Source organism: Poecilia reticulata, chromosome 1 (assembly GCF_904066995.2).
Source record: "Poecilia reticulata chromosome 1, P_reticulata-male-v2, whole genome shotgun sequence".
NCBI lineage: Eukaryota > Metazoa > Chordata > Actinopteri > Cyprinodontiformes > Poeciliidae > Poecilia > Poecilia reticulata.
Window position 1 is genome coordinate 14,237,201 of NC_088830.1, and position 27,580 is coordinate 14,264,780.

At 39.5% G+C, this 27,580-nt stretch overlaps 1 protein-coding gene across 2 annotated transcripts in view; it reads left to right on the forward strand.

Annotated features, from left to right (window-relative positions):
* Positions 1-1,829: 1,829 nt before the first annotated feature.
* The window catches only part of grk4 (G protein-coupled receptor kinase 4), a 58,281-nt gene continuing 32,530 nt past the window's right edge, over positions 1,830-27,580 (forward strand). For both annotated transcript variants that reach the window (XM_008408554.3, XM_008408546.3), the window contains exons 1-2: positions 1,830-2,188; positions 25,686-25,781. In XM_008408554.3, the coding sequence (XP_008406776.1) occupies positions 2,137-2,188; positions 25,686-25,781 (148 nt within the window). In that variant the 5' untranslated portion in view covers positions 1,830-2,136. The remainder of the gene's footprint in view (positions 2,189-25,685; positions 25,782-27,580) is intronic.

The window sequence follows — 27,580 nt, forward strand, 5'->3', positions numbered from 1 at the left end:
AACATGACCTGGGCCGGTCTATGAGTCAAACAAACCTCTTGTGATGCCCACTGGTGTGTGAAAAAAAAGTAAAAAAAGGAGCATTTAAATGTTTATGGGGTTATGATGATAATAATAATAATAATAATAATAATAATAATATTTTACTTGTTAACAGGGGTTAAAGATGATGGGTGCAGTAACGGTGTTTCACCGGTATGTGGTGCAGTGGAACTCTGAGCTGCCAGTTGCTCTGCAGTTTCTCATAAGCTGAGAGAAATTGGAGTAACAGACTGCGTCTCCTGTGTGCTAATTTACTTGAGGTGAGAATAACCCTCAAGTTTATTTTAACCAGTGGTGGAGAAAGTACTCAAAAAATGTACTTAAGTAAAAGTACAAATACACAGACAAAAATGTACTCAAGTAAAAGTAAAACTACCACATTAGCATTTGTACTTAAGTAAAAGTAAAAAAAGTACTGGCTTTTAAAAATACTTAAGTATTAAAAGTAAAAGTACTTGCTGAATGGATTACCTAATCGCTAATATCATTAAGTGTCCCGATCGTATTTAATTTTAATACATTAGAAATGTGCCATTTTAATGAACAATGCCACAGATAAAGCATGTTTTTATTATGTTTACAGTATGTGATTACTTACTATGTGATTCTATGCATCATACTTTCAGGGATGGAAACATCTTGTCTCCTGTCCTAACATAACATGAACTTCACTTTTTTTTTTTGCTACTAGTGGCTTTTATTTTTAAAGAAATCCAACAGAAAGTGGATGGAAAGAAGGTGGGTGGGAGAGGACAGGCAACCAAGAAGCCAGTAGCAGAGTTGTAGTCAAGGTCACCGACCCAAGACCAAGTCAAGACCAGCACCCCGCGCTACGTGACACAAAAAAATTAACTTTTACTTATCAAAATTGCTTCTCAAATTGATCTGAAAGATCCACATTCCCATAAAAAACTAGTTATTAAATACTTAAGAGCTTAAATAAATGCAATCAGTAAAGATTCGTCCAGAAGAATCGGATCGTTCCTGAATGTACCAGCGTTGTCCCATATTTGCAACACCTCAGTCAACACCTCCACACAATAATTCAGGGCATGAATGACAACTTTTTTTCATCGCAGATGCAACATGTGCGTCTACGTCAGTACAGCTAGCTTTGCTAGCATCACGTCCACAGATCTTACCTTTCTTTAAGCTTTCCTTCCAAGTGACGCTAAAAGTTGGACGAAGTCCCCACCGTCTGTGAAAGCGAAGCGCTGCTGATTTTACATGTAGCCATATAAATTTATGTAGCGCTATTATATTACTGATGATTAGACTCGCTCAGAGGAAACCACTGCGCATGTCTGCAGCTTAGCGTGCGAGTAAAGGTGGAGGCGATGGGTGACAACAGACACGTAAGTTACGATATTGCTCGGATTTTACGGCGCCACCTTACGTCCCTGAACTTCACATTTTAACGGAAAAAAAGAGCAACGCGACTTGGATGTAACGAGTAACGCGACAGTTTTGTAGAAATGTAGTGAAGTAGAAAGTACAGATACTTACTGTAAAATGTAGTGGAGTAAAAGTAGAAAGTATCCATTATTAAATCTACTTAAGTAAAGTACAGATACACGAAAATTTTACTTAAGTACAGTAACTTCCCACCACTGGGTTCAGATTTAGACACGACTGTCCATTAACAATCATTTCAGAAAACCAGAGCTTTGGAAATTCATGCATTTATGTATGAATGCACTTGTGATTGAATGTGTGGTGGCTGCGGTGGTTGTAAATTGATCCCTCCTACTCTCCCCTGGTTCGCTGCGCAGAGGAGGGGTGAGGAGGAGGAGGAAAAAGAGGAGGAGGAGGGAACCGGAGCAGGAAGGAAGACGGGCAGGCAGGCAGGCGGTGAATGCTAACAAGCTCCGCTGTAACCATAAAGCTCCGTAGGCTCGGGTTTGACCAAACATATGGGATTGAAAAGGACCGACGAGCGCTAATTGAGTCCTAATATGCGCCAGTGCCGCGTTCACCCTGTGCGCGTGCAACAGCCTCGCGGCCGTCGGCACCTTTGATCTGGAAAAACCGTCTTTTCTTTTTTCTCCTGCTGAGTGAAATGTATCGAGATTGCACGGGATTCACGTTCTGACAATGGAGATTGAAAATATCGTGGCCAACACGGTTCTCCTGAAGGCGAGGGAAGGTAAGTGTCCGAAACGGAACCCCCCTCTCAAATAAACCTGAGTCTATTTTTTTTCCCCCCATCCGAACATGTACGACATGAGGAGAGCCAGAGCCTTCCACAAGGCTGTCCTCCTTGTAGGATTTATGCTTTCTCAGTCCCCCCCATCACTGCGCAGTGCTCTGTCTCCAGGCAAACCTCTTCAGATGAAATCATCTGCTTGTGCACTGGGGGAAGCACTTTGTGTTTGTCAGCCAGGTTATTGAACATAAGGCCCAGAAAGGCTGGAGACGAACAGCGCAGGGAGTGTTTTGCAGCATCGCGTTGCATTGGAGGGTGTCGAGCAAATTTTTTTACTCAAGGACCTGTGCTTATTTACGATGACATAACCCCATGTAATGGTGCTCAAATGAAAGGTTGCAGGGCGTGGAGACATTTGGCTGCTGCGTGAGCTGCCTGTCTTACCTTTCTTTATTGTTTAAACCTTAATTAGGAAGCCAGGGTGAACGGAGGGGTGTTTTTGCCGCAGACATATATTTCGCTGCAATGCTGCTGATTAGGAAATGGGAATACAGCGAGAACTTTCCATGCAGAGGAAAGAGGACTTCGGTGGTGCAGCAGCTTATCTGTATGCAAAAATCCCACTGTTTTTTTTTTTTTTTTTTACAGGGGACCGTTTCACCGGACTGTGTCCCAATGGTCTTCGTGTGCATATTCAGAGGCCTTCAGTGCTTCATTTACCTTGTCATGATTTCACGACCAAACGCAAACAGCGCTGTTAAAATGGATTACACAGCAGCAGTGGATAGGTTTTAACTGGGCCCTGTTTTCTTCACATGGCAGCATTTTTTTTTCTTCTTCTTCTCTTTTTTCCCCATGTCGTTAAAAGCTGCTTGGACCTGACATCAGTGGCTCAATACTTGCCAGAGAACACAGTCTTCTATCTGTAGTGGCTCTCAAAAGGCCTTTCAGGGATAAAAGTGAGTGTATTCAGAGTTTGGACCATAATGTAATGCAGGTAAAGCTGGAAGATGTAAATGTTTAGCTGATGGTATTTAATAACATGCATGTTACAGAACCTGCTATGTTCCGTTTGGACATTATTATTTTAATCAGCTAAGGTTTCACAGTATTAAGGTTGCTCAAGATCCTAATCAGGTTTTTAAAAGCCTTATGTTTTTTTTTTGTTTTTTTTTAGCTGCACCTAGAAATTGGCTGATGACCAAAACTGGACGATTTTTCAGCTTGACTGCCCAGTCAGGAACTGAATAATCACACTTTTTTTTCTGATCACTGAACTCATAGTAATTGTCTAATTAATATATCTCAGTCTTCTCAACCACATGTGGTATATAATGTTAATTAGGTCATCTGCAGATGCAAACTCTGGGCCACCATGACTCTGCTACAGCTGCACAATTTTAGGGAAATGGCAAAAATGGCATTATTTATATACTCCTGGGAGTATTGCTGCCATCAGTGGGAGCAATACTCACAGTATAAGGGTGGCACCAGACTCACAGCAGATCTTAAAAAAAGAGAAGTTTCATTAAAGTGTTTTTTTTTTTTGTTTCTTAAGATATTCAGTATTGAGAAATCTGCTGTTTTTCAAATATGGGTAATTTATCTCTCGCTAGCAACAAGGATACATAAACTTCGTTGACGGTCTTCCGGGATATCACTTTATTCTTTCTTTTAAGTACTTTTTTCTTTTTCTCTTCCGAGAAAGCAGTGCTTAAACCAGCACACTAATGCTTTTGAAGAGGCTGTAGTGAAAACAATATCTATCTGAGTGGAGCACAGTTGTTTAGCCTAGATGCAAAATAGTGTGAATAGGCAGATGTGTTGGTTCATCAGGTCCAAGCGGCTCGCGCTCATGGACAGAGGGGTTTATCAATACCTTAAGAGGTGTAGCATAACCCTCTTCGGTGTGGAAGTTTTCAGTGTTGGAAGAAGACTCGGAGTTGGTTGTTTTTTTTTCCAATAATGTGAATATGTTTGCTACAGATTCAAGTCGATTGTTCTTTCAAGTTGCTACAATTTGTATAGTGGCACTTTGGGGGGAACAGGTCATTCTGCTCCTTCATCATTTTGTAGTTTTGTGATTTTGGTCATACCTGACCTTTTGGATTGAAAAGGGAGCCATCTGTCACAGGAAGACAGTTCGTACCCATCTTGGGTGTGTCTCCTTTAGTTGTGAAGAGAGTCGTCTTAAGCAGCTAACAGGAAGGCTGAATGTATAACTCTGAACAAATTGGCTGCAGTTTGTTCCTTTGAGCTTTAGACCTCTGGCTGTGCAGCATGCTAGATTCAGGAGTGTTTTCAGTCTTTACAAAACAATCTCTGAGGTGAAAGTTTTGCCCCTGTCCAAAGTTTCACCCTTAGACTGAATTTTACAACCAGAACAGCAAGTTAATTGAGACTTTTTATGTTTATTATGTGAAACAATCAAATTCATCTTAGAATGAAACGTGCTTGGTTCAGAACATATGATTTGCTTTTTAACAACTATTATTTTGTCACTTTCTTTAATTTGATGTAAATATAACTACATATATCTAGAGATATTTACTCAAAAGCAAACTTCAGACATTTTTCGCCACAAAAATCTTCCTTTTTTATAACAAATGTGCAAACTCTTAAGTTAAGGATCTAATTTAAAAATATATTTCTTGTAAAAAAAAATCTGACTGAGCAAGTCAAAAAGATGTATAATTTTGTGCTTATGGTTTTTAACAAAATTATGTTTTACTTTTAATTTTTTTCATTCCATATGGCACAAAGTTTGAACATCACTGGTTTAGTGGTTCCCCAGTTGGAATTGTGGGGAGGCGTCATTCGCTTCAGACATCAAAGTAAACAAGTAATAGTAAAATATGTTCATGCTACAAATTTTTCAACAGACAAACTGTTGAAAATAATAATAAAAAAAGATATTTTTAATACTATTTCGGTTGTATAGTAATCTCTCTTTAATGGGATTACTAACTACTTATTTACTTAATGGATAATCTGGGTCTCTGCCATTATTATTCTGGTCAGAGTAGCAGAAACTAAAAATCAGAAATCAGCCACTGATCTCTGTTGCATCTTTACTCGTTGCATCAGAAGTGTTCAAATGGCCACCGGCATCAGAGTCGTCTCCGCTCTTTAAATATGACTTCATACAGGAAAGACTGTCTCTCTGGTTCATTCAAGGATTAAAAAGCTTCTGTTTCTTCACCTTCATAATTTACAGCAACACATCTTGGCAAAACAGATTTAGTTTGTTTTTTTTCTTAAAGCTGCGAGCAGTGGGTCGAAGCCACAGAGTATGCAACAGTCTAACATGCAGATGTGTCCTTGAGCAAGTCAACTCTCAGACGTCATTAAAAGCATAAAAAGTTAGTTTGTTTGTTCTAAAACATCCTCACAGGCCCAGTTGGTTTCAATGAGCATCTCGGTCTCAGAATATAATCTCACCTCCTCTTAGTTTCTAAATACTATTTATTACACATTCTTTAAGGTTTGGTGTTTGGCATTGGAACTTGAAATGCCGACAGGAAGTGGGACTGGAGCTACATCATTTAAATGCGGACTTACTATGACTGCAGACTTGACATTCCTGGATGTGGCAGTTTTTTTGTTTTGTTTTCCAGGACATTTCTGTTATGGACCAAAAGTTAAAACAATGTTCACATTTCTGCAAACACAGAAGAGCTCTCCGCTTCAGTATTGCGTGGCAAATGTCCTCCTGCCCTTTGAACAGATTTTATTTTTTTTGTTCATCCTCCTTTACTCGGATGCATATTAATAAAATTCCGCACAACCAGCTGCCCTTGAGGTTTTCTGATTGGTAAATGCGTTTCACATGTGGCTAATATAATCTCAGCATAAATAAAACTGTTCACTGAAGGCCTTAGATCTGGAGAGCTATAGATAATACACCAAGGAACAGTCAAACTGCCCAATGAAACCCAGTGTTCAGGTGGGAGAATCTATTGACAAGATGAACTTTGCAAACTTGACCTCTGTGGAAGAGTAATAAGAATAAGTCCATTGTTGAAAGGAAGTTACAAGAACATAAGGCAATCCTAGGTGCAAAATATGTGATACTGAGGCATAAGTAAATTTTTCAGCAAGGCAACACCCTTTAATATGCATCCAGAGCCACAATGAAAGGATTTGGATCAACGCATATTGATATGCTGGAGTGGTCCAGTCAAAGTCCAGATCTAACTCCAGCTGATATTCTGTGGAAAACTTGAAAATGGATAATCATTGATTTTTCTCTTTCCAAAATCTATTTATGTGAAGAATGGGTGAAACTTGCCGTCGGTGATCAAAGCTGGTTGAGACAAAGCTTTCAGCTGTAACTGCACTGAAAGTGGAATGAATATAAATAAGTCAGTTTTTTTTTTAACCAGGGGAATATAAATATATATATGGGCCACCCAAAACCTCAAAGTGCATTGAACTTTGTAGATGTAGCGTGTCAAAAAGTCTTAGGTTGTGTGAATACCGTTTCCCTGCAAATACTCAGAACTCATCAGGTATTGTCTGAGTCAGCAGCGGTATCTCATTATAAACTATGTTGTGTTTAGTGCTCATTTACTAGTTAAAAAAATGTTTGTGACTTTGTAGCGTACTGGCAGTACTAATGCATTCGTTAGCAGCTCTTCACAGTAAACGCTATTTAAAAAGCACTTAATCATTTGGAGACAACGTTATCAGAGCCCATCCTGCAGGCTCCACTGTTTACAACACTTCATAGCATATTAGTTGGCAGAGTACCCTGTTAAAGAGTCGTTCTGGAGCAGATGGTCATGTTAAGTGTGCTGAAAAATTGTGTTTACTCATGGGCTGTAAAACACTGGGCCTACATTACATTAATTGCTTTTGTTCAGACTTTTTCCCTCTGCCTTGTCTGAGACCGTTTCTAAAATCACATCTATTGCTTATGTAAGGTAGGAAACTTACAAACTAGCCAATTATATTGTTTTAACTAAAAATGCCGTTGTGTGTGCCTGCGAGGAAATGAAGCACTGCATGCAGAAAAGTTTTGAGACATGCCATCCTCTAAGACGGCCTGGAAAAGTAAACGTATGCGAACCCCTTTGTCACCAATGAAGGAAATTTTTAAAAACTAATGAAAAATCCAACCATGCATTGCCATTTAAATGAATATTTATGATTAGTTTAAAATATCAAATAATACACAACACTACTTTTAACCCTTTTATGCATGATTTATGATCTCTTGTGTCAGGATTTTTTTAAATAATAATTTGTTTTTATTTAATTTTTTTTGTGATCAATTGTAATTTTCTCCAAATACAAAGTTGAAGCTTGTTTGAAAAAATACATCATTAGTATTGTTCTTTAGGGGTTATCTGATGTTGCAATATTTTTTTTCTACCATCTACAGTAGAAGGAGGGACCGGGTCGGTTGGCGTGCTTTTTTGTCTGTCGGCCATATTGGATTTGACAAAAATAATTTCTTGCATTTTCAGCTGATGGCCAGTAGTTGATGGTGTATTTTATGATGCATTAGTGTCCACTTCAATGATCTGTGTGCATTTATAACATAAAAATCCACAAGAAGCACAAGAACAGGGCTTTTATACAGCTGTCCTCTGTACTGACCACTATGCATGAAAGGGTTAATTTAACACCAGGCTTCCAGACAATATGTTTGCATATTTCAATCTGTCCATTAGCTTCAAAATAGTTTGTACTGGCTCTGGTGACATGGTTTTCTGCTGGCTTTTTCATCGTGGAATCAAACAAAGCAAAGCCGAGGATCGTGTGTGTTTGCTTTTTAGAAAACTTGATCTCAGTCCTCTTAATACGGCTTAAAATAACATCTTCTGTGAATTTGGTGACTTTTGAGTGGTATCTTACATGTCCCGTTTAGTTGTGTGTGTGTGTGTGTGTGTGTGTGTGTGTGATTTAGTCGGTTTTTGTTCAAGTCTAGAAAAAAGCCAGTCCTTTCAGAGCTGGTGTTCACAAGTTGCATTTGGATGAGTGTTTTAAATATAGAGGCCACGACCACTTATGGCAGTGACAGGGTTTTTAAGAAAGTACGAGCTGTTCGGACAAGGGGGGAAAAAAAAATTTGGTTGGAATCTGAACACGTGTTGTGGCAGGATGGAGCGTGTTGATGTAGTTGACATTTTATCGGTGATCTCAAGGAAAAAGTAATTGTAACAATCCCAACCGAACTATGAGAAAAGAACACAAACATTTTTGTTTATTGTTGGTAAACCTAGGATTCATGACGGTTTAGAAAGTTTTCAACATCATGAATTACAAGCCATCATTATCACAATAAATCACAATTCTTATCACTCATCTTTTCCCCTGTTTTGATCAACAGTATGGTAATTTCATATTTTCTGTGTCTTTTAGCTATTGTAGGTTTTGAATGATCAGTTTCTACTCTGAAGAGTAACTTCTTCATTCAAAGTGATATTTTAGGATTTTATTTACGTCCTGATGGCTGTGGATTTACAGATTTCTTTGCTTTGTTAGTTTTGAGAGATGATGTGCTACAGCAGCTGCTATTGTTGGGTTTTGTTCCTTCAAGATTTGTCTTTACTTGTTGAATTTTCTGTAGATTATAGTCATTATAATGCAGTTTCCTTGTTTAAATGAAACGATCACAACCTTGGAGAATCCTGACCAGAGACTTCCCTCTTGTCCTCTTGTCCTCTTGTCTCATATTCTTGTCCTCTTGTCTCATATTAGTGAGAGAAGACTTCAGTCTGTTTAAAAATTAATTTGATATTCCCTTTTATATAGCTTATAGATACTCTGTGTAGGGTATAAAGTGTAGTTGCAGTGACATAATACCAGTAGTATGATGTCATGTTGAATTTTGCGGTGAATATTATCAACATGATTTACCCTCATTTTCCTGACTGTCTTTTTTATCTTCAACATCATCAAAACTTTGGCATCCTGGCCACAAAAAATAAACTTTAACAAGCCAAAAATAATATTGACTTGCTAAATTTGCATGCATGGCACTTGAAATAAAATCCTATCTTCAGCAGTTCTTTAGAATTGTATTGGTTGCATTAACATTGTGATGATGTTGATTGCAGTTCAATATATTGTGCTGCTCGACACACAGTCATCTTTTACAGTTTTGTTGCTGGGATTCATCTCCTCCCCCTCACTCAGTTGTGTCAAACGGTTGAAATCTGTTTAAATATTATGTAATATTTCACCTGAAATATTTTAGTGTCACAAATATTGTATCCAAGCAAATCTTTCAGATATTGAAGTTGTCCTCATTACCGTCTCTCGATATATTGTGCAACACAAATTGGTAAATATTTCATTAATTGTAATAATTTGAATAGTTTTTCTCCACACCTGTTACTTTAGAAATGGCAAACAGTTTTTGACATGATGCGTTTTTTGTGATCGTTTGAAGTTGGACACAAGGGACAAAGTTGAATAGCTGGCCAACTCGGCGGTGTTTGGCCTAGAAATATGTCTGCAGGAGGTGGAGAGTAGCAAAAGAAACAGAAAAGATCTGATGCAGAATCTGACAGGTCCATCATTCTTCAGTTGTTATTAGATACCCCTTCTGTCTAAAGTGCAGCCTGGGGGGCATTTGCAGGCCTATAAATGACCTTGTGAAACCCCCAACCACAATTCAAAAATGGTACAAATTTGAACACTTATAAGGTGCCATACTTAACAACTAATGAAAATCTGCAACTACTTGTCCTTCAGCATTTTTTTGGTTGACACCAGGTGACCAGGTGACGTTCAGTGATTTATAAACTAACAGTATTTTAGAGTCTATATTCTGAGCTACAGGAAGTCACCATTATAGGGACTCTAGACCTGGGGTGATGTGCTCCGTCTTCCTGGTTTTAGTCAGAACATGTGCCGCAGTGTTCTGGATCAACTGCAGCTGTCTGATAACTGACTTCTTAGGCAGACCAGTGAGGACATTGATCTATAATTGTTGCATCAGTTAAGAACGTGTTAATGCTGGACACGTTCTCCCAGTGAAAGAAGGTCGACTTTGTAACCATCTTTATGTATCTCTGAAGGTTCAGGTCTGAGTCCATTTCTGCTTTTAGCTGTAATAACTGAACCTTTGTGGTGACTTTGATTTTTCCTCTTGAGGTGCAATGATAATAACTTCAGCTTTGTTTATGTTCAACTGGAGAACTTCTGGCACAACCAGAACTTTGTTAGAACATTGATTTGCTCTAAGCATCTTAGTGCTTGGATGAGTTCGGAGTCACCTGGTGACATTGTAATGTAAAGTTGTGTATCATCTGTTTTGCTATGCTAACTTAGCTTATTGGCTAACTTAGCTTATTGATTGTCAGCTGCGCTAGTTAGCTGACCCCAGGGCCAAACCTTGGGGTATCCCTTATAAAATGTTTGTCCGGTACAACGCAAGAAATGTCCCAGTTTTTAGTCCCAGTTTCACTGGGCCCAGTGAATTACTGTGCTAGAGTCCAACCCATCTCTCCCTTTGCTTCCGTAGTATTTCACAGTCAACAGTGTCAAATGCTGTACTGAAGTCCAACAGAACCAACACGTGGTTCTTCTACAGTCTGTATTTATGTGGATGTTATTGAATTTTGACGAGGGCAGTCTCAGTACCGCGGTGAGCACAGAAAGTGGACTAAAAGACGTCAAAGTGGTTGATCATCGTGGTTGAAAAACAGCTTTTCAGTCACTTTGCCAAATAACTCAAAGTTGTAGATTGTTGAGAATGTTTTTTTTTATCATCAGTGGCATAAAAACTGTTGTTTTTAAAACCTCAGGGGAAACATCTGATAAGAGGGATGAGCTTATCTGTAATTTTTGTTTTAGCATTATACTCACTACACACATTACATTAAACACTGTTGGCAGCAAATGCCAAGTATATAGCAGCTCATCTGGTGAATAAATATAAAGCAGTGTTTTAGCAACAACTGAGGCTGTATAATAAAAAATAAAAGTAACAATTAAGCTCTGTCCTTTTTATTATGTACAAATAGGATGCACTGAAGCAAAAAAGTGCCACAGGCTGAAAGGAAAAAAACTTTAGCTTATAAGTGATTATAAAAAGGCAAATGATTCAATGTGAAAACTTTAAACCTTGTTTGCATCTGACTTTGTTGTCAGCACAACTTTAAAAATTGGTTCATTTAAAGAATTTTTCTAAAGGACATGATATTTACTGTCAAACAGCAGTGTTACTGTACTTCCACAGTTGTTTTAAAGGTGTTAACAAGTATTCATGCACATATTCAGACATTTAGGTCACTATAGTTTGTTTTACACATTGTATTAAATTAAATCTTGGTCAGGTGTAGTCATCTTCATGAAAACCGGAATGTGGTTAATCCATCGATTACACTAACCCAGCAAAGTTGAGTCCGGTAATCCTTGTTCAACAAATTTCTTTATGCAATTGAAGCTGGATGTTTACAGAAGAACAGTGCAGGTGTTAAAGGGACACACCTCTGTTGTTGGGGCTATAAATCCTTTGTGCGTCCTGCCTCTTGGCCACCAGCCTTCAAATTGCAGGCTAGCAGGTCTCTCAAAGCCCTGGTGAGCGTTCATGTGTGACGTTAGCCGGCGTAGCTTTATTAGCTTTGCGGTTGTCGCTGGGCAAACACTTGTTGTCATCACTCTGGGGTGTTTCCTCCAGCTGAAGCTCGTAAAACACATCGCTTTGTGACGGTCCCTTGATGTGGGACTCATTTTACATTTATAACACCCACAAATGGGCCATGTGGGGAGAGAGACGCGCTGTGTTGCATGCTCAGCTCCGCTGCATGCCACTCGCTGTGTATGTGTTTAGCTGGGTCGTTAAAACGTGACGAGGCACTTTTTTGAAGCACCACAAGAATATAGGGATAGTTAAACCAGCTGTCTTGTTAAATGCAGAATAACGCCTAACAAGACGGCCGTGAAGCTGTTTTTATCAATGTACAGTGCCTTGCAAAAGTATTCATACCCATTTTTCTTCAGCTACAAACTTTACTGTTTGTTTTTTTTAATCATTATTCTAATTTCATCAGATTTTTCCCACAGTCTGGAAAAGTCTGGAACCTGCCCTCAGCTTTCTTGGTCTGCTTTAGTGAAGGAAATTAATTCCTGCTTTAATTTCTTATAATAGCACGAAAAGCATCATAAGTTACCTGATTAGTAGACAGAACCCCATCTGTGTGTAATTTAATCTTGGTATATATGAAGATGTTTTCTATGAAAGCCTCAGCAGTTTGTAGAACTTTAGTGAACAAAACGCATTAAGATGACAAAATGTGACAAAGTCCAAGGGGAATGAATAACTCTGCAAGTGCTTTACAACCACAAGTTTACCCCAAGCTAAAGTTGTTTTTCTTTAATGGAAATCTTGTCGTAAATGTGCTGAACGTCAGAGGTTCCTCCTGGTTTTTTGACTTTTCCTCTGGTAACATTCCCAGAATCACCATTTCTGCGTCTGCCCTTGGTGTTTCATGTCAGTCCACCCTTCAGGGTGACCTGGCGTCCTGTCTTATCAGAGATAATTGCGTGTGCGTAATAAGTGCTGCGTGTTCCAGCCTCAAGGCCTCGGTGATCGTCTTCCTGCTCCTTCAGCCCGGCCATGAAATCGACCGAAGGGCCCTTCATCAGAGGGACAGCTGGAGATAACTTGCATCCAACCCTTCTTTCATTTTTGCCCTTTTAGACCCACAGAGTCAGTCTGTGTCTCAAGTTTAGTCTCACAGTGTTCCCTCGTCCAGCCGTCCCTCCCCCCGTCTCCCACGGGACTCTGGGAAAACAGGGGTTGGTTTTCAAGCGAGATCTCGCCTCTGTTTGATGGAATATGTCGAGTTCAGAGAGAGATGGTGCGGAGGAAGGAAGGTCTTGCAAAACCCACACAGCAGCGCACTGCTGGAAACGAGAGCAAAAGCACACGTTTGTGTTGAGGCCCTGTGTGTGTGTGTGTGTGTGGGTGTGTGTGGGTGTGTGTGCGTGTGTGTGTCATTCTGCTCATGTGAAAAACGGCGAGTCCTACCTCATGTGAGACCCAGCGCCATGTCCTGTCCTGCCTTTCTCCTCAATGCCGCAATGCTGTTCACAGTTTGGTGTGTGACCCACACTTTCTCCCATGACCATAAGGCGCTGGAGGAAAATCTGTCTGTAAAAAGAATTAACGAAGGCATGACGAGAGGGGAGCAGTTTATAATGGCAGCAAGAGGGAGGTGAGGATTACAGTTGCACATTTCTCCTGATGTGCGTCTTTGAGCGCGTGCTTACAGACGGATTACGTTATGCAAACACCGGGCCTTGGCTTGGAAAAGGCGACGAAGTCCGACGCAGCTAATGTTTTTCCTATTAGGGGGTTACACCAGTCAATCACGCACTGTAAGGTGGAGTGGCTGGAAAAACAGCCAGCAGTTCATTTGTTACCACCACTCTCCATTGTGCCTGTGTGTGTGCGTGTGTGTGCTAAGCTCATTTTACAATGGAGCCAACAGTGGCTGACCATCTCTTTGCTTCCTACCACTTTATCGTTGTGTTTCTGTGAGAGTACTGCAGCTGTTGGATCTCCACCTACAGACTCAGAACTATTCATACCCCTGACAGATAAAGGTTTTAAAGTAACAGGTTTCCTTTAGCTGGAGTCGATACTGAAGCTTTGGAGCAGCCCAGAAGGAGTCCTGACTTGAATCTGGTAGTGAGTGCTGAAGATTAGGGCGATGACCTTGAGGTTTTCCAACTTAAGACTTTGAGCTTATTGCAATTATGTGTTTATTACATGCAAAGAAGAGGTCAGCTACTACGAAAAAATGATTTGATTGTTTTATTACCAAGACAGCCTTTTTAAATAATTTTATAAGAAGGACATATGTAACTCTTTCAACATATTTCACATTCTAGTCATTTCATTCCGATATTTATACTCCTTGTACTTTGCTCTGTTAGCATTTGGGAAATTCCTGTCTTCTTCCCAATCATAAACAAACTTCTTACATGAATAAAAATAGCTGTAGCTAATAACTGTCAGGGTTATGAATTATTGCGAGCCTAACTCTATATTCAGTCCGCAATGCAACTCTCGCCGGCACAGAGTTGTGACTGTGAATATCTTGGCAAACAAACATGCTGGTAAACACTGCTATCAGTGTTTTTGGAAAGTTGGAAAAGTAGTTAAGTTTGTAATTTAAGTTACGTCACAACATGTTTGGATTTGTAGAAATGCAGTTTATATTTCTCTCTAACTCCCATGATTGAGGCTTTGTCAGTGTTTTTATTTTTACCAAACATTGCTTCTTTTAGACGAGAATTTCCAGAATTTGAGAAGGAATGCGTGCAAACGTGGCGTTTCTCCTCTAGCTCCAGGAAAATAGTTTAGTTTTTGCTCCATGAAGATTTTTTTGTTTTGAAATTAAAACAAGCCGGGGGAAAAAGAAAGATTGACCACTGCTTTGGGTGCTAAGTAAAATCTTAAGACATTTTACTACTTTAAAAACAGAATACACATGCTTTTCTTTAATGTTTTTAATGACGGGTGTGTCAGACATCACTCATATACCAGTATTATACTTAAAAAATAAATAATATATTGTAGTTGGTTTTTCACAATGCCATTTCCTGAAAAACTAGGTTCCTTCAATAGAAGAGGAAAAAACACACCAACCTATCAGTCATTCAGTTGATTTCTTAAACACTTTCTTGAAACTTGAATTTTAGCATAGTTGAAGCCAGAGCAGGCAATCCTGCCATTCATCAGTTTATAAATTAAACTAAAGTTACTCAAACTTCAGTAATGATTTAAATGCAAAACTGTTAACAAATTTTCATTAATCTGGATTTTTTTTTACAGAGGAGTTAAGCACATTAAAAATCTAAAATAGAAGACAAAACGGTAACAAAGAACACTGAATGTTTTTTTTAAAAGAAGTTTCATATAAATGGAAATAATCTCACTCATTCTTTCTATTAGTTTTGTTTTTCTTTTCTCCACCCAGGTTGACGAACTTTGACACAAAGCCGTCATCACGGCATTGGCAATAACACACACTTCATGTTTTCAGTGAATCAGCTCCTAAGGAAAGTTGTTGTGGTGATTTCTGAAAAGACAAGATATTTTCTGTTTGTACTTTTGATAACGAGACCCTAAAAAGACGCAGGAATGTCTATTTAGTCTTTGTTGCATTTCCTTTTCTTAACCTGGTGACGGGCAGAAAAATCAGCAACAATGAGCTAAAAAAAAACGCCTCGACACACGTCGGCCATTTATGGAAACAAAAGTGCATCTTCATACTCGAGCAGCAGGTTGATCATTTGACATCAACCCGTCATCTTTTTTTAGTGCTGCTGTCACTTAAAAGAGATGCGGCGGCTTGTCCCGAGTTGTTGGAAGATGATCTCAGCCCCGGTTGTGGTTCGGCTGTGAACGCGCAAAACTTCCCTGAAGCCGCTGTTTATGCAGGGCCCCTGCTCTCTCGGAGGAGAGAACCAAAGTTAAATAAATACTCGCTCCATCCTGCCTGCATTAAGGGCCTGCACACATGGCTTTGACGTCAGAGTGACATTAAACAGGGTGGGGTGGCCCAGCTGGCTGTGAGACGTATGTGCACATGCTCCCCCACTCCCACACAGCTTGCCTTCTCCTGTCTTTTCTTCTTGGGAACCTTGACCTGTTTTGTCATTTCCTTCAGTATTTCAATGCGGTCACATTTATTTCATCCAAACTTAAATCGGCAACTTTTCATGCTAGAATAATACATAAATACTGCCAGTTTTGAGACATAAGACCAAGAACGTCACAATTAGCCTGGGTGTTTTTTTTTTTTTTTTTGCACATCTGGTTTTATCCATCCTTCTTACTTTAGTTCTTTACTGCTCCGTCAGAGTAAAACAATATTTCACTGTTATCACATACTCTACTCAGTGAGAGCTGCTCTCCTTTTGCATGTTCCGATTTTTTCACAACAGCAACAGTAGATTTTCTGTTTGTGCGCAAACTAGTCTGAATTTGCTTTTGCATTTGCCCTTCAGTCCCACAACTGGTCTGTCAGCATACCAGCCCTCAGGAATATCAGTGGGATGAGCTCTTCAGAGCTTCGTCAGAGCAACATGATTAGTTGTTGCTCGTAATCTCTCCATTCTGGTCGTTCAGGTTTTGACCTCAACGTGGATTCTTCAGAAGTCTTGTCTGGCTGCCTTCTTTTCAAAAAACTTACTGTTTCGGTCAGTTTTATCCAATTATCTAAATCCATATCATCACATAATTAAAGAATTATCAGTTTTATCGTTCTCACTTGTGATGTGCAGATTTTTAACAAAAAGCTCAAACCCAAACCATCTGGTTTACTCACGCTTGTTCAGGATTTGTGTGTGTGTGTGTGTGTGTGTCTTCTGGTTGTCTTGCTGCCAGCCTCAGAGTTGGAGGATATGCCAACAACAGCATTGCTGTAGTGAGAGAGGCCTAAATCTAAGTAAATAATTTCTCCATTCCATATGAGCGACTATGTATGGGGTAAAAAACTGGATTGGTCTGGACGATTTGATGGAAGGGCTTCTCTGAAGCTTCGCACTATAAAGATAAAGTTCTCCTGGTTCAGTACTGCCATCGAGGAGTACCGGGGTTTTAGGGAGCTGTGGTTGTTTCATACTGTTGTCATTTTGAGTTTCCAGAGAAAATGTGAAATTATGTTTTCTGTCTTTATGAACCACAGAGTAAAACTGTGCTGACCCTCCCCCACCTGTTGCTATGGACTGTCATTCACTGAGCTGAAAGAAGGCTCAGTGTACTCAACTTTAGGTTGTTTTAAACCAATCCAAGTCCAGTGTTTGTTAAGCCGCTGACGGCAGGCCCTACCTGTGCAGATGAACTGAATAATTTGCCAGACTATATCTCACTATGACTTGTACTCTGACTCACGGGAACACAGTGTACTTTTCTGTCTTTGTATTGGAATCAAAATGATAATAATAAAAAAAAGGTAATTATGTTAAATTACCGTATTTTTCAAATTATAAGTCGCTACTTTTTTTCCCACGCTTTGAACCATGCGGCCTATAGACCGATTTGGCTTTTCTGTGGATTTTCCTGCAACCACCAGGGAGTGAATCATTGGAAGTCAAAATTGGAAATAAAATAAGAATGTGCTAATTTTCATTAGAACAACCACATGCTAGCAGCAGGCATGACGGAGAAATGTTTTCAAACTCATATGATGCAGTTTTTAAGTTGAAGGTTATCGATCTGGCACTACAGGAGGGAAATGGAACCGCTGCACATAAAACGTGGTGTGAACAAAACCACAGTTCGGCTTTGGAGACGGAGATAAATCCTTAATAAATCCAGCATGTTGAAAACCGAGAGCGGTGGAGATATCAGCGGATTATAGCCCGGTGCAGTATATAGTCCGGAAAATACGGTAAATAAATTTCCTCCAAGCGTTTTTTTTTTTTTGTAATGCTACCACCCAGAAAGCATTTTACATTGGAGAACGTTGTTGACTTAGAGAGAAGAGGGGAATATCAGATAAGAAGAAACACCACCTCCTCTTCCCTGCAACTTTAGCTGGAATGTTAGTGAAATGTCAGATGCGGGACAAAAGCAAAGCACTAAAGATGTTTTGTAGTTAAAACAATTGGTTTGGAGTCATTCAAAGTTCTCCAGATGCATGAACTTTCACCGACTCTACACCAAAACAAACTTCAAAAAAACGAGTCATGGAGAATAAATGTCAAAAAGTTGCCCTAGACCCCAAATACTGTCTGAGTTAGTTAAACCTTTGTGGTTTGGTCCCAAGAATAGCAGCAACACTTTCCGTTTAGATTCAAAAACTTAGTTTAGTTTCAATCCTTCCTTGCTAATTAAAATGAAAACAGTTTAATTTATAAAAAAAAAAAACCCAGCCAGTTTTAATTTAGGACCAAACTGCCTCATTATTTCTGCTTACGACCGTACGATGGGTTCTTGAGTAAAACTTTTTTAAAAGCTGTATTTTGTAAACATAAGGCATTATTTGAATTTTGGCCTAATAGAACAAAAAGATGAACTGACTCGAGCTGTTTTTGTGAACTTTCGGAACTATAATTTTTACACATTTTATGAAAAAAAACCAACAAAGCAGTTTAAATTACAATTTTTAAATTTCTAGTTGCTTAAATGTAAAAGAAACTTCACAACAATGCATACATGACAGCAATATTAGTGCCTTTGAGGGAGACACTTGTTTATTCTACATCCAACATGTTAAGAGTCAAAACCAAACAATAACTTTTTCCCCCCAGATGAATTGATCTCTACAGTCAGTGGATACTTAAACTGATCAATGAATGGCACTTTCTCAGTTTTTATGCCATTAAATCACAGGATCAGATTATGTTAAAAAGCAGAAGTATTTTTTTTTTCTTTACGTTGTGAAAATAATTTATCTTGCAAAAATAGAGAGAAAAAGAGTATCGCAGGAGCATGCACACTGCACAAACATAAAAGCTTCATGTCAGTAATTTTGTGGTTTTGCACGTTTTACTGATCCTGGTCAGTTCATGTTCTTGTTGAAACTGTCAGATGTCGTTGGTGGGACAGCTGGTGTCTCATGAACTTCAGGGCAGAGGATTTTCCTCTGCTTGCGTCCACTATCTACTGAAAAACAACGTGCTCCCCCATAGATCCTGCTGGGTTTCAGTCAGCTGAATCTGTGTTTCAGAGAATGTGTTTTGTGACACTTTGACTTCCTGACACCAATTTTAGCTGACTGAAGTTTTTAACAACTAATAATACAAAGTGCATAAAAACACACTTTTTCTATATCTAACCTATGATTTTTCATTAATTATTCACACTGGAAGTGGAGGCGATATGTTGCTTTACAAAGATTTCTAAGCAGAGACCAATTGATTAGACAATTTAGCATCTTCTGTGGATGACGGTGAGGTAAGCATGGATAACATCACCGAGAAGGTGATGTCCTTGTGGTCCCAAACCTTCTTTTCTCCATAGACTGGCTGGCTGAACTGAAAAACCTGCGTTTTAAAGGGTGGCAGCAGAAATAATTACTAAGGCAATGGAAGTTGACTCTGGAAGTGAACCAATAGCAAACCTCTGTGCTGCGTGGCACGTTCCCTATGAAGCAGAGAAATTACACATGAAGTACATCCCTTGAAATGCTGTCTAAAGAGAACGACTGTAACCTCTGTACTTCTGTGACTTGGTTCAGCCTTATGTTTCGTTACTGCGCTTCAGCTCAGCTGATCATCTTCTGTTGGTTGTACCTAATGCGATTTGACCTTTTACAGCCGTGGCCTCACAATTATGGAACAAGATACCATTAAATATTAGACAATCTTCTTTGCTTTTTTTTTAAAACACACTTCTGATAAAAAAAAGGAACCTTGCTGTGTAAATCTTTCAGCCGCCTTCTATTCTGCTACAAGTTGTGCTCTCTCTAATACAAAAGTTTGATCTTGATCATCTTCTTGCATCTCTTTTCCCTGACTTCATTCACACATTGGCATCGCTCACAACAGAGATTGCTGATGTCAGCGTAACGGGTGTGTTCACTGATCCAAAAAAAGATAAGATAGTTTTCAGCTTCCATCCAGCTGGTCACTAGTGCTGATCAAGCTAAAACTCATCCACATCCGTTTAACGGTTGATTTATTGGTGCTTCTCTAAAGTTTTGGCTCATGAAAAAAGTGATTATTTCTTAAAACAGGATTCCCCCCTACCCCCCAATTGAATAATTGTATTTAAATAAAGGATTAGAGTTCTCTAAAAAATTTTGTGAGACTTATCTTTTCTACATTTTCACCAGGAATGCCAGTGAAAGTGAAGGTCGCTGTTTTTGGAAAATACAAAGCCGTATTTTGAAAATGCTGTGCAGTCAGCATTGTCCTCGTCAGGTTTTGCTTCAGCAAATTATTACTGCAAACAAACGGGTGTGGTTTTTCTCGTAGTATTTGGTCTTCCATTCTGACTACACAGGAGTGTTTCGTGGCTGTTTCAGTACCTGATCTTAAATCAGCCGTTCCCCAATGAAGAAGCCGCTAAACGCGTTGAGCGATGGCCGTCCTCTCGACAGATTGACGTCTGTCCAGCTCTCAGGACTTTCCTTGTCATCCCAGGAGGGCTTCAACTTTGACCTCATTCTCCACGCCACCACTGTACCTTACAAACAGTATAACAATAGGCCAGGAAGTCCTGATAGCACATGCAGTGTGGAAAAAGGGTTGTGGCTTTTGTCAGAAGTACAACTAGCAACTTAACTGAAGCCAGTAGTAGTTAAGTGAGAATGGCTCTTCTTGCACGTTACAGCAGAATGTTTAATCACTTTTGAAATAAAATCATATCTGCTAAACAGACTATTTATCCATTTCCCCTGACAGTAGTCGCATGTTTTCCTTCTCCCTGGTGGTTTCCTTCTGTCCCCGAGGACAAAAGGCACAAAGAGCTAAAATAATTATTCAAGTTTAAGAAACTTTGACTCATCACACTCATCTGAAGTCTTCTGTTTCTGGCAGACATGATGCTGTTGGTTTTAGTGTATCCATGTGAGACGCAAGTGTGGTTAAATGTGTTCTTCTGAGGGGAAAAGTGGTTCTCTGCCTACCTTTGACTGCTTCTCCCAGGCAAAGACGATAAATACCTGTGAATACCGCAGTGACAGTTGATGCAGGAGTGAATGACAATAAATCTCTCATATTTTGCCTTTGAAAGCCAGATATAAAGAGGTGTGTGACGTTTTTTTACTCTTTGTAAAACAGACTTCCATGACTATTAGCCAGCGGAGTGAAATAATACAAGGTTTATTTCTCAACCCTTCTGAAAGCAAAAAGACAGTTCACAAGTTTTCTGTTGGCTGCTTGGCAAAAAAAAAAAGAGACGTGAAAGGATTTACTGTTTTCTGCACTTAGTGCGGCATTATAATTTTAAGCTGCTTTAGCTCTGTGTAAGCATATCTTCTCTAGAGCGGTCAGGAGGACTCAAACACATGAGATTCAAAGTCTGTTTCCTCTTCAATTGGAATTTGAGGTCTACAGCTGTTTTTTGTGGGCTCTTGTGATTTAATTTTTTTTTAAAATTACATATACCAGCACTAACATTGGTATGGAATGATATTAGTCTTTTTTTTTACCGTATCGGTCCGATAAATAAGATTGGGTCTATATTATTGACCAATATTTATTCCCATCTTGTTGCTGTTTGTTTCTGAAGGATGATGGGAGGAAGTCGGTCATGTGTTATTTGTTTGGTCATGTGACAGTGATGGTGAGGCACCGCAGGATTGTGGGGAGTTTACCTGAAGCAGAAAGCAGTAGTGAAGCCATTTTTCCCCAAGATGTCATGAGTAGTAAAATATGACATTGGTAAATGACAACTATCAGACATAACAGCCATATTGGTATCAACCCACATTTTCCCAATTAATTCCAGTATTTCCTACAATTGCTCCTTCCTCATCATCTTAATATAATTCTAGGACTTCTGTTTGACATCATAAAATAAACAGTTAAACTACAACCAGCCTATATGTGCTATTTGGAGGAGTGTGTGCCTTTCCCCAGCTGGTAGTCCAGCATATATTGATTTCTATGCATTATCATAGAAAATTGTGGACTGTTCATTCTGGTTGCTTAGTGAATGCCTTTTACTTGCAACTGGCTGCAATGACTTAATGTGCATAGCAGCCAGCCCAGTGTGGCCATGAAGAGGCTGTATGCTCAGGCTGAGGCCAGTGTTGGAAGTTATGCTTTCAAATCTCTGACCCATCTATTTTGTTGCTCATGTCATGGAGAAGACGACGCTCCTGCTAGCAGACACCTACACGCTCCTGATATGCAGCTGTCAGGATAAGCCGCCACAATCCCTCCGTAGCAGCTTTGTACATGCTGCAGACTTTCTAACAAGTCTTCGCTTGTTAGACGGGAAACACACAGCTTTCTTGAAGAACTCCAGGGAAACCTGCCAAGATCATCTGCACTCTGGCCGATTTTTCATATTGTGTTGCGGTCTTAATCCGAAGGCAAAAGGGGCCCAACAGATGGTGCCAGAATTGCCCAAAATAGATGAGAGCTGAGCGATTGAGGGGCGTTCAAGGACTGATGTGAGGCAACGTGAATGTAGGTTGAACCTATCATCAAACTCCATGCAGGATTACGATAGAATCAGATGATTATTTACTTTCATCCTAATCTGCATGAAAAATAATACTCAAATAATCAAAATAAAACCCAAGCTTAAAGTGATAGATTAAAGAGTTCATTTGGTTGGATCTGGTGCCGGATTGTTAAAACTCTGTATATTAGTCTGTGTGTTTCATAGAGAGTGTAGTCTCTTACCCTAATTTTAAGTTTTTCCAATAGGCTTCCCTCAGACTTGTGTAGTGTTTCTGTTGTGATAGAATAAAAGTGATAACTATTCATTACCTCTTTGCAGTCTTTTTTTTAAGTGACATTATGGCTAGGATTGCATGTCAGAGAAATGGTATTATAGACAGTATTATAGCCCTACAAACAGAAATAGTGCTTTTATAAACATACCCATTTTTAATAGATTGCTTGTATAAATTAAGTGTGATTTTTTTTTTATCACTAAATTGCACATAGTAGCTGCATTAGTTATATTTTCAGCGATTGGAAACATTAGACTCTTAGGACTCTGTTTATGCAAATCTGAGAATAATTACTCGGCATTTTTTACATGCCTCTCTTTACATCAAAGTTTTATTTTGTGTTAATAAACATGGTTATTTACTTACAAAAGCCTTCAAATCTGTTTATCTAAATATATTAAATCAAAAGCCTTCTTCCCGCCAAAATGAGCCGTTGCTAAATTCCTCTGGAGCCAGGTACGAATTGACGTCCTGTATTCTCGAAAACGTGAAACTACCTGTTGTTACATCAGGTGTCTACCTTACCCTTTATGGATAAATAGCAGAAAGTTTCAGGAACAACGTCAACACTGACGATTGTTGTTGTGCGTAGGTATGGCGCATTCACTGATCATCTGAAATAATCCGGGCGGTGGGAGGTAAAAGTTTGAACTAAACCGGGTTGACGGTTCCAACACCCACTCTGTCCATCTCAGTCGCTGTCCTTGGGCAAGACGCTTCACCCGCCTTCCCCGCTGGTCCGGGGGCCAAGTGGCGCCGAATGTATCAAGTCTCTCTTCTGTCAGTCTGACCCAGGGCAACTGGGCTACAATGTAGCTCACCACCATTAACGTGTGAATGTGTGTGTGAATGACTGAATGTAGTGTAGCATGAAGCGCTTTGGGATTCTCTGGACATTGCAACTAAAAAAATTATAAATGAAAGAAAGTAATTCTCACATAAAAATTACAAATTTCTATTGGAGCTTGATTGCTAACTTGATTGTTCTCAGTTTATTTTTTTATCGAAGTTTCGCTGTTCAAGTTTGATGCGATAATATCATCCAATTTATTTAGTTTTTTTTTTTAACTTGTGGAATCAATATATCATCTATAAATAGGTTCAAAAACAACAAATTTGCTTTTCTGTTTATAATGAATGTATATTCTCGCATCCAAAAAAGCACAGTCATTTTTCCTGGGCTGAATAGATGTATTTATATTTGCTAAATGTCAGAATATTTAGAGATATTTTTTTTATTACTTTGTTTACATGCACTAATAATACTATTGGTGCCTTTAAACTGCCTGGTAAGCCCAGATAATGATGTTGCTTAGTTGTCCTCTAAAGTCACATTATTTGAGTTAAATGGAGGCAAACTTCTGAATGTGTTGTAAGGTAACGCCTCAAAAACAAAACAAAATGAAATAAAAAAACCACTTTGAGGCATTACCTCAAAAAATGGTCCTTGTTTTACAAGGACCATTTTCCATGATGTCCTTGCATGACATCATGGAAAATGGATACAAATTTTAGATGCCTTAAGTTGCCACATTCATCTATTCAAACAGTGATATAAAAGTAAAAATGCAGTGAGGCTCCTCAGCCACCATACTGTTTGGTCTGAAACAAGTAGTCAAATTACTCGTGATTGATAATTGAAATAATCGTCGACCAATTTAGAAATCGATTAATCGTTAAATGGAGTATAGAGACTCAAAAAAGGCCATTTGCTGAACAGACAAAACGATCAGAGCTGTAATTAAGTCAAAATTGTACAAAAAGTTTTTATAAATTTTGCATTTTAGATGGAAAAGCTTCTTTGTCTGTAAATATGTTCTGCATATAACTCCTCAAATGCAATTAGTTTAGTTTCACCTGGTTTGAAATCTGAAAAAAAAATCCTCCTTTGTGTACCTTTTGCTATCCATTTATTAACCTAAAGAATAATCAATGGGTTAGTAGTCCGTATTTTTATGTCTGCAGATGCATTTTTGCTACACATGATCAAACGTACACTAAGATGTATAGTTGCATTTTAGGGAATGCCATTTTTATTTTCTTACTCAAAACAGTAATTGAAATATTTGCTTATCTGGACTTTTTTAAATGAATTTCTAATATTGGCTTGAGTGGTTTCATGAATGATCTGAAGAATGTGACAATTTATTTATTTGATGAATCGTCAGACTAAACAATACAATAATCGATTCTGTAATCATTAGTTGAAGCCCTTTATGCTGTTTGGGAAATGAGGTGCATTCAGTGATTTGATTGAGATGTTTTAGTTTGAACTGTGTAATTTAACCCCAGAACAAAAGGGTAGTGGCAGCATCAGCATCTGTGAGTATTCTGCTTCAGGAAGAAAAGCTGCGCTTCTCAAAATGATTGAAATTATGTGGAAAGAACATTAAATGGAAATATTTAATTTCCATTTAATATTTCCATTTAAATGGCACACATTGGTGTTTAAAATGCACAGTGACTCTAATCACAATACCAGATTAATTATAAAGTAAATGGGTTCAAACCCCCAGCAAAGTATCGAGAAGCTTGCAGACAGTAAGGACAAAAAGGGTGTGTGTATGTTTTAGTGAAGGTAAATAATTGGCTTCAACTGTAGATGCGCGCACACACACACGCACACACACACACACACACACGCACAGACACTGCATCTGCCGTTGCTGTTGTGGGCAATCAGGCCCTACGTAAAGCTTTCCAGACTTTCTGAGAACAATACTCACCACCTCTGTGTGTGTGAGATGGAAGTAATCTGTGAATGACGATTCAGTTTGGCTAATGTTTGACTGGGATCCACTTGGTGTGTGTGTGAGAGCGAGAGACTCGTGATGTTTGAAGCTGTCAGCGTTCTTCATCACATGCTCCGTCATATTGCACAGAGGCGACTGGTGAGATGAAGCAGCTGTCCCTGTTTCTGGTCACACCAAGGTCAGCGTGCTTGAAGACATGCATGCAAACATAAACACACGCACACACACACACACACACACACACACACACACACACACACACACACACACACACACACACACAGAGACACACTTGGAGGAATGTTCCAAGTGTGTCTTTCATTGCTCCTGTGCTGGAAATACTGCTTATTGGATGCTCCGACTATCTGACATTAATCTCTACTCCTTTTTTTTTCTTTTTTGTCTGTCTTCCAGGTGGAGGAGGCAAGAGGAATGGCCGCAGTAAGAAATGGAAGGAGATGCTTAAACTCCCGCACATCAGCCAATGCGAGGAGCTTCGACGAACTATCGGTATGAGCGGCGAGCGCCCGCGGTGTCGTTGGGTTGTCGGGGTGTGTCTGACTTCGGGGAGAAGTTCATGTTGGACTTCCTTCCTGTTTCTCTTCGTCTCCACCCATGGTAACGGGCGGGGAGGCCCGTTGGGGGGGCAGGAAACTGGGCGTGTGCGAGTGAACGTCTGGGGTGGGAGACTATCCGTGTTGAGATGACTGCTCACACGTTAAATCAGAACATGCGGCCTGCTTCCTACTTTTAACACCACAGGTGAATTTGTGGTGCGGCCGGCCCCGTTGGGTTAGATTACAGTGCAACCATCGTGGTGGTTCTGTGGATGCCACACCTCACCAGAGTGTGTGTGTGTGTGTGTGTGTGGTTGTGCGTCACAGCTCTCGCTGCCAAAGATTGCAGGGCTACCCTCCCCCACATGCTCTCATGCCCTCCCTCTTCTCTATCTCCACGTATACCTCCACCACTATCTGCATCTCTCTCTTTCTCTCTCTCTCTCTCTCCTTCAATCTTTTAGCCACTTCAGAGAGGGGCTTAAGAGGAGAGTCGTGGACGGAGAGACCATTTACAGCAGCAGGAGAGATCTTTTGAGGACAGGATGGATAAGAGCGGGCCCGAGTGAAAGGGATGTAGGTGTATATATACTCCCTTTGGTGGTATCTTACTCAGCACTGATTGTGCTTCTTGTCAGCTTTTTCACACAACCCTCACAAAATAACTCGCACAACCCCCTGAATCTGTCGGTTCTCAAGACACCTTAAAGGCAGAATGTGTTCTCGTTCCCATTAGAACTAGAACTTTGACATCCAGATTTGGACTGGAGGTGTGAGTGTGCGCTCCCCAGCTGTAGGAGTTTACATATGTCAGCATTTCATGCACCCTGTTGTGTAATTTCCCTATCGAGTGGAGCACGAGATCAAAACATTCCCCCTTGTGTAATCTAGCTGGTAGACGTGTAGCTATGTGCAAGGATACAGTAAAGCGACTGATAGAAGTGTCTTTGTTGTGTCTCGATAATGTCAGGCGTTTGACCTTAACCTTGACAAGCGACTGGTAGTTTTGGTAAACCCAGATTCCTCTATACGTGCTGCTGCCTCTTTGTCTGCTCGCCTCAGACCTCTGTGCTTCGTTATCTCCATCCATCCAGCTTTTTTTTTTCTGCTGTTCAGTTTTATACAGTAGATATATTTGTCCCGCCAACCAATTAAAATGCCAGCAATTGTTCTTCCTGTAGAAAACGCGTAACTTGGTTCCCAGTACTCACTGACGCTGGGGAAACTTACTCCGCTGAACATGCATACAGGTAGTAGTGAAGGTGTTCAGGTCCTACCTGACAGGTAAGATAAATGTTATTTTCTAGTTCCTGGTGTGCCCCTCTCTTTACTGCTGCCCTGGCCAGCTGTCCATATGGACCATATGAAAAGCCACATTAGACCTGCCACAATAAATCAATTAATCGCGTGATAAATTAAAACTGAAAGCTCAATAATTTCCTTTTGCAGGATGTATCGTTTTTCTCTTTTCTCGTTCTCTTTCTACCAAAACTTCAGTCTGGTATATTGGCCTGAACTAGCTCCTTTTTTTTTTATTATTTATTTATTTTTTTTAAGAATTATTTTGATACAGAAACTTCATAATTCATTTTTATTCATTGTTTCCGTTGTTTTTGTTTTGTTTACTTATTATTTTGGATATTTAAAATGTCTTCCAGTTCCACTGTTAAATATTCATTAAAATTGAGAGTTTATTGATCTTTGAGATGACTTGCTTGCATTATTATGCCATTACCATTATTGTTTTTGAAA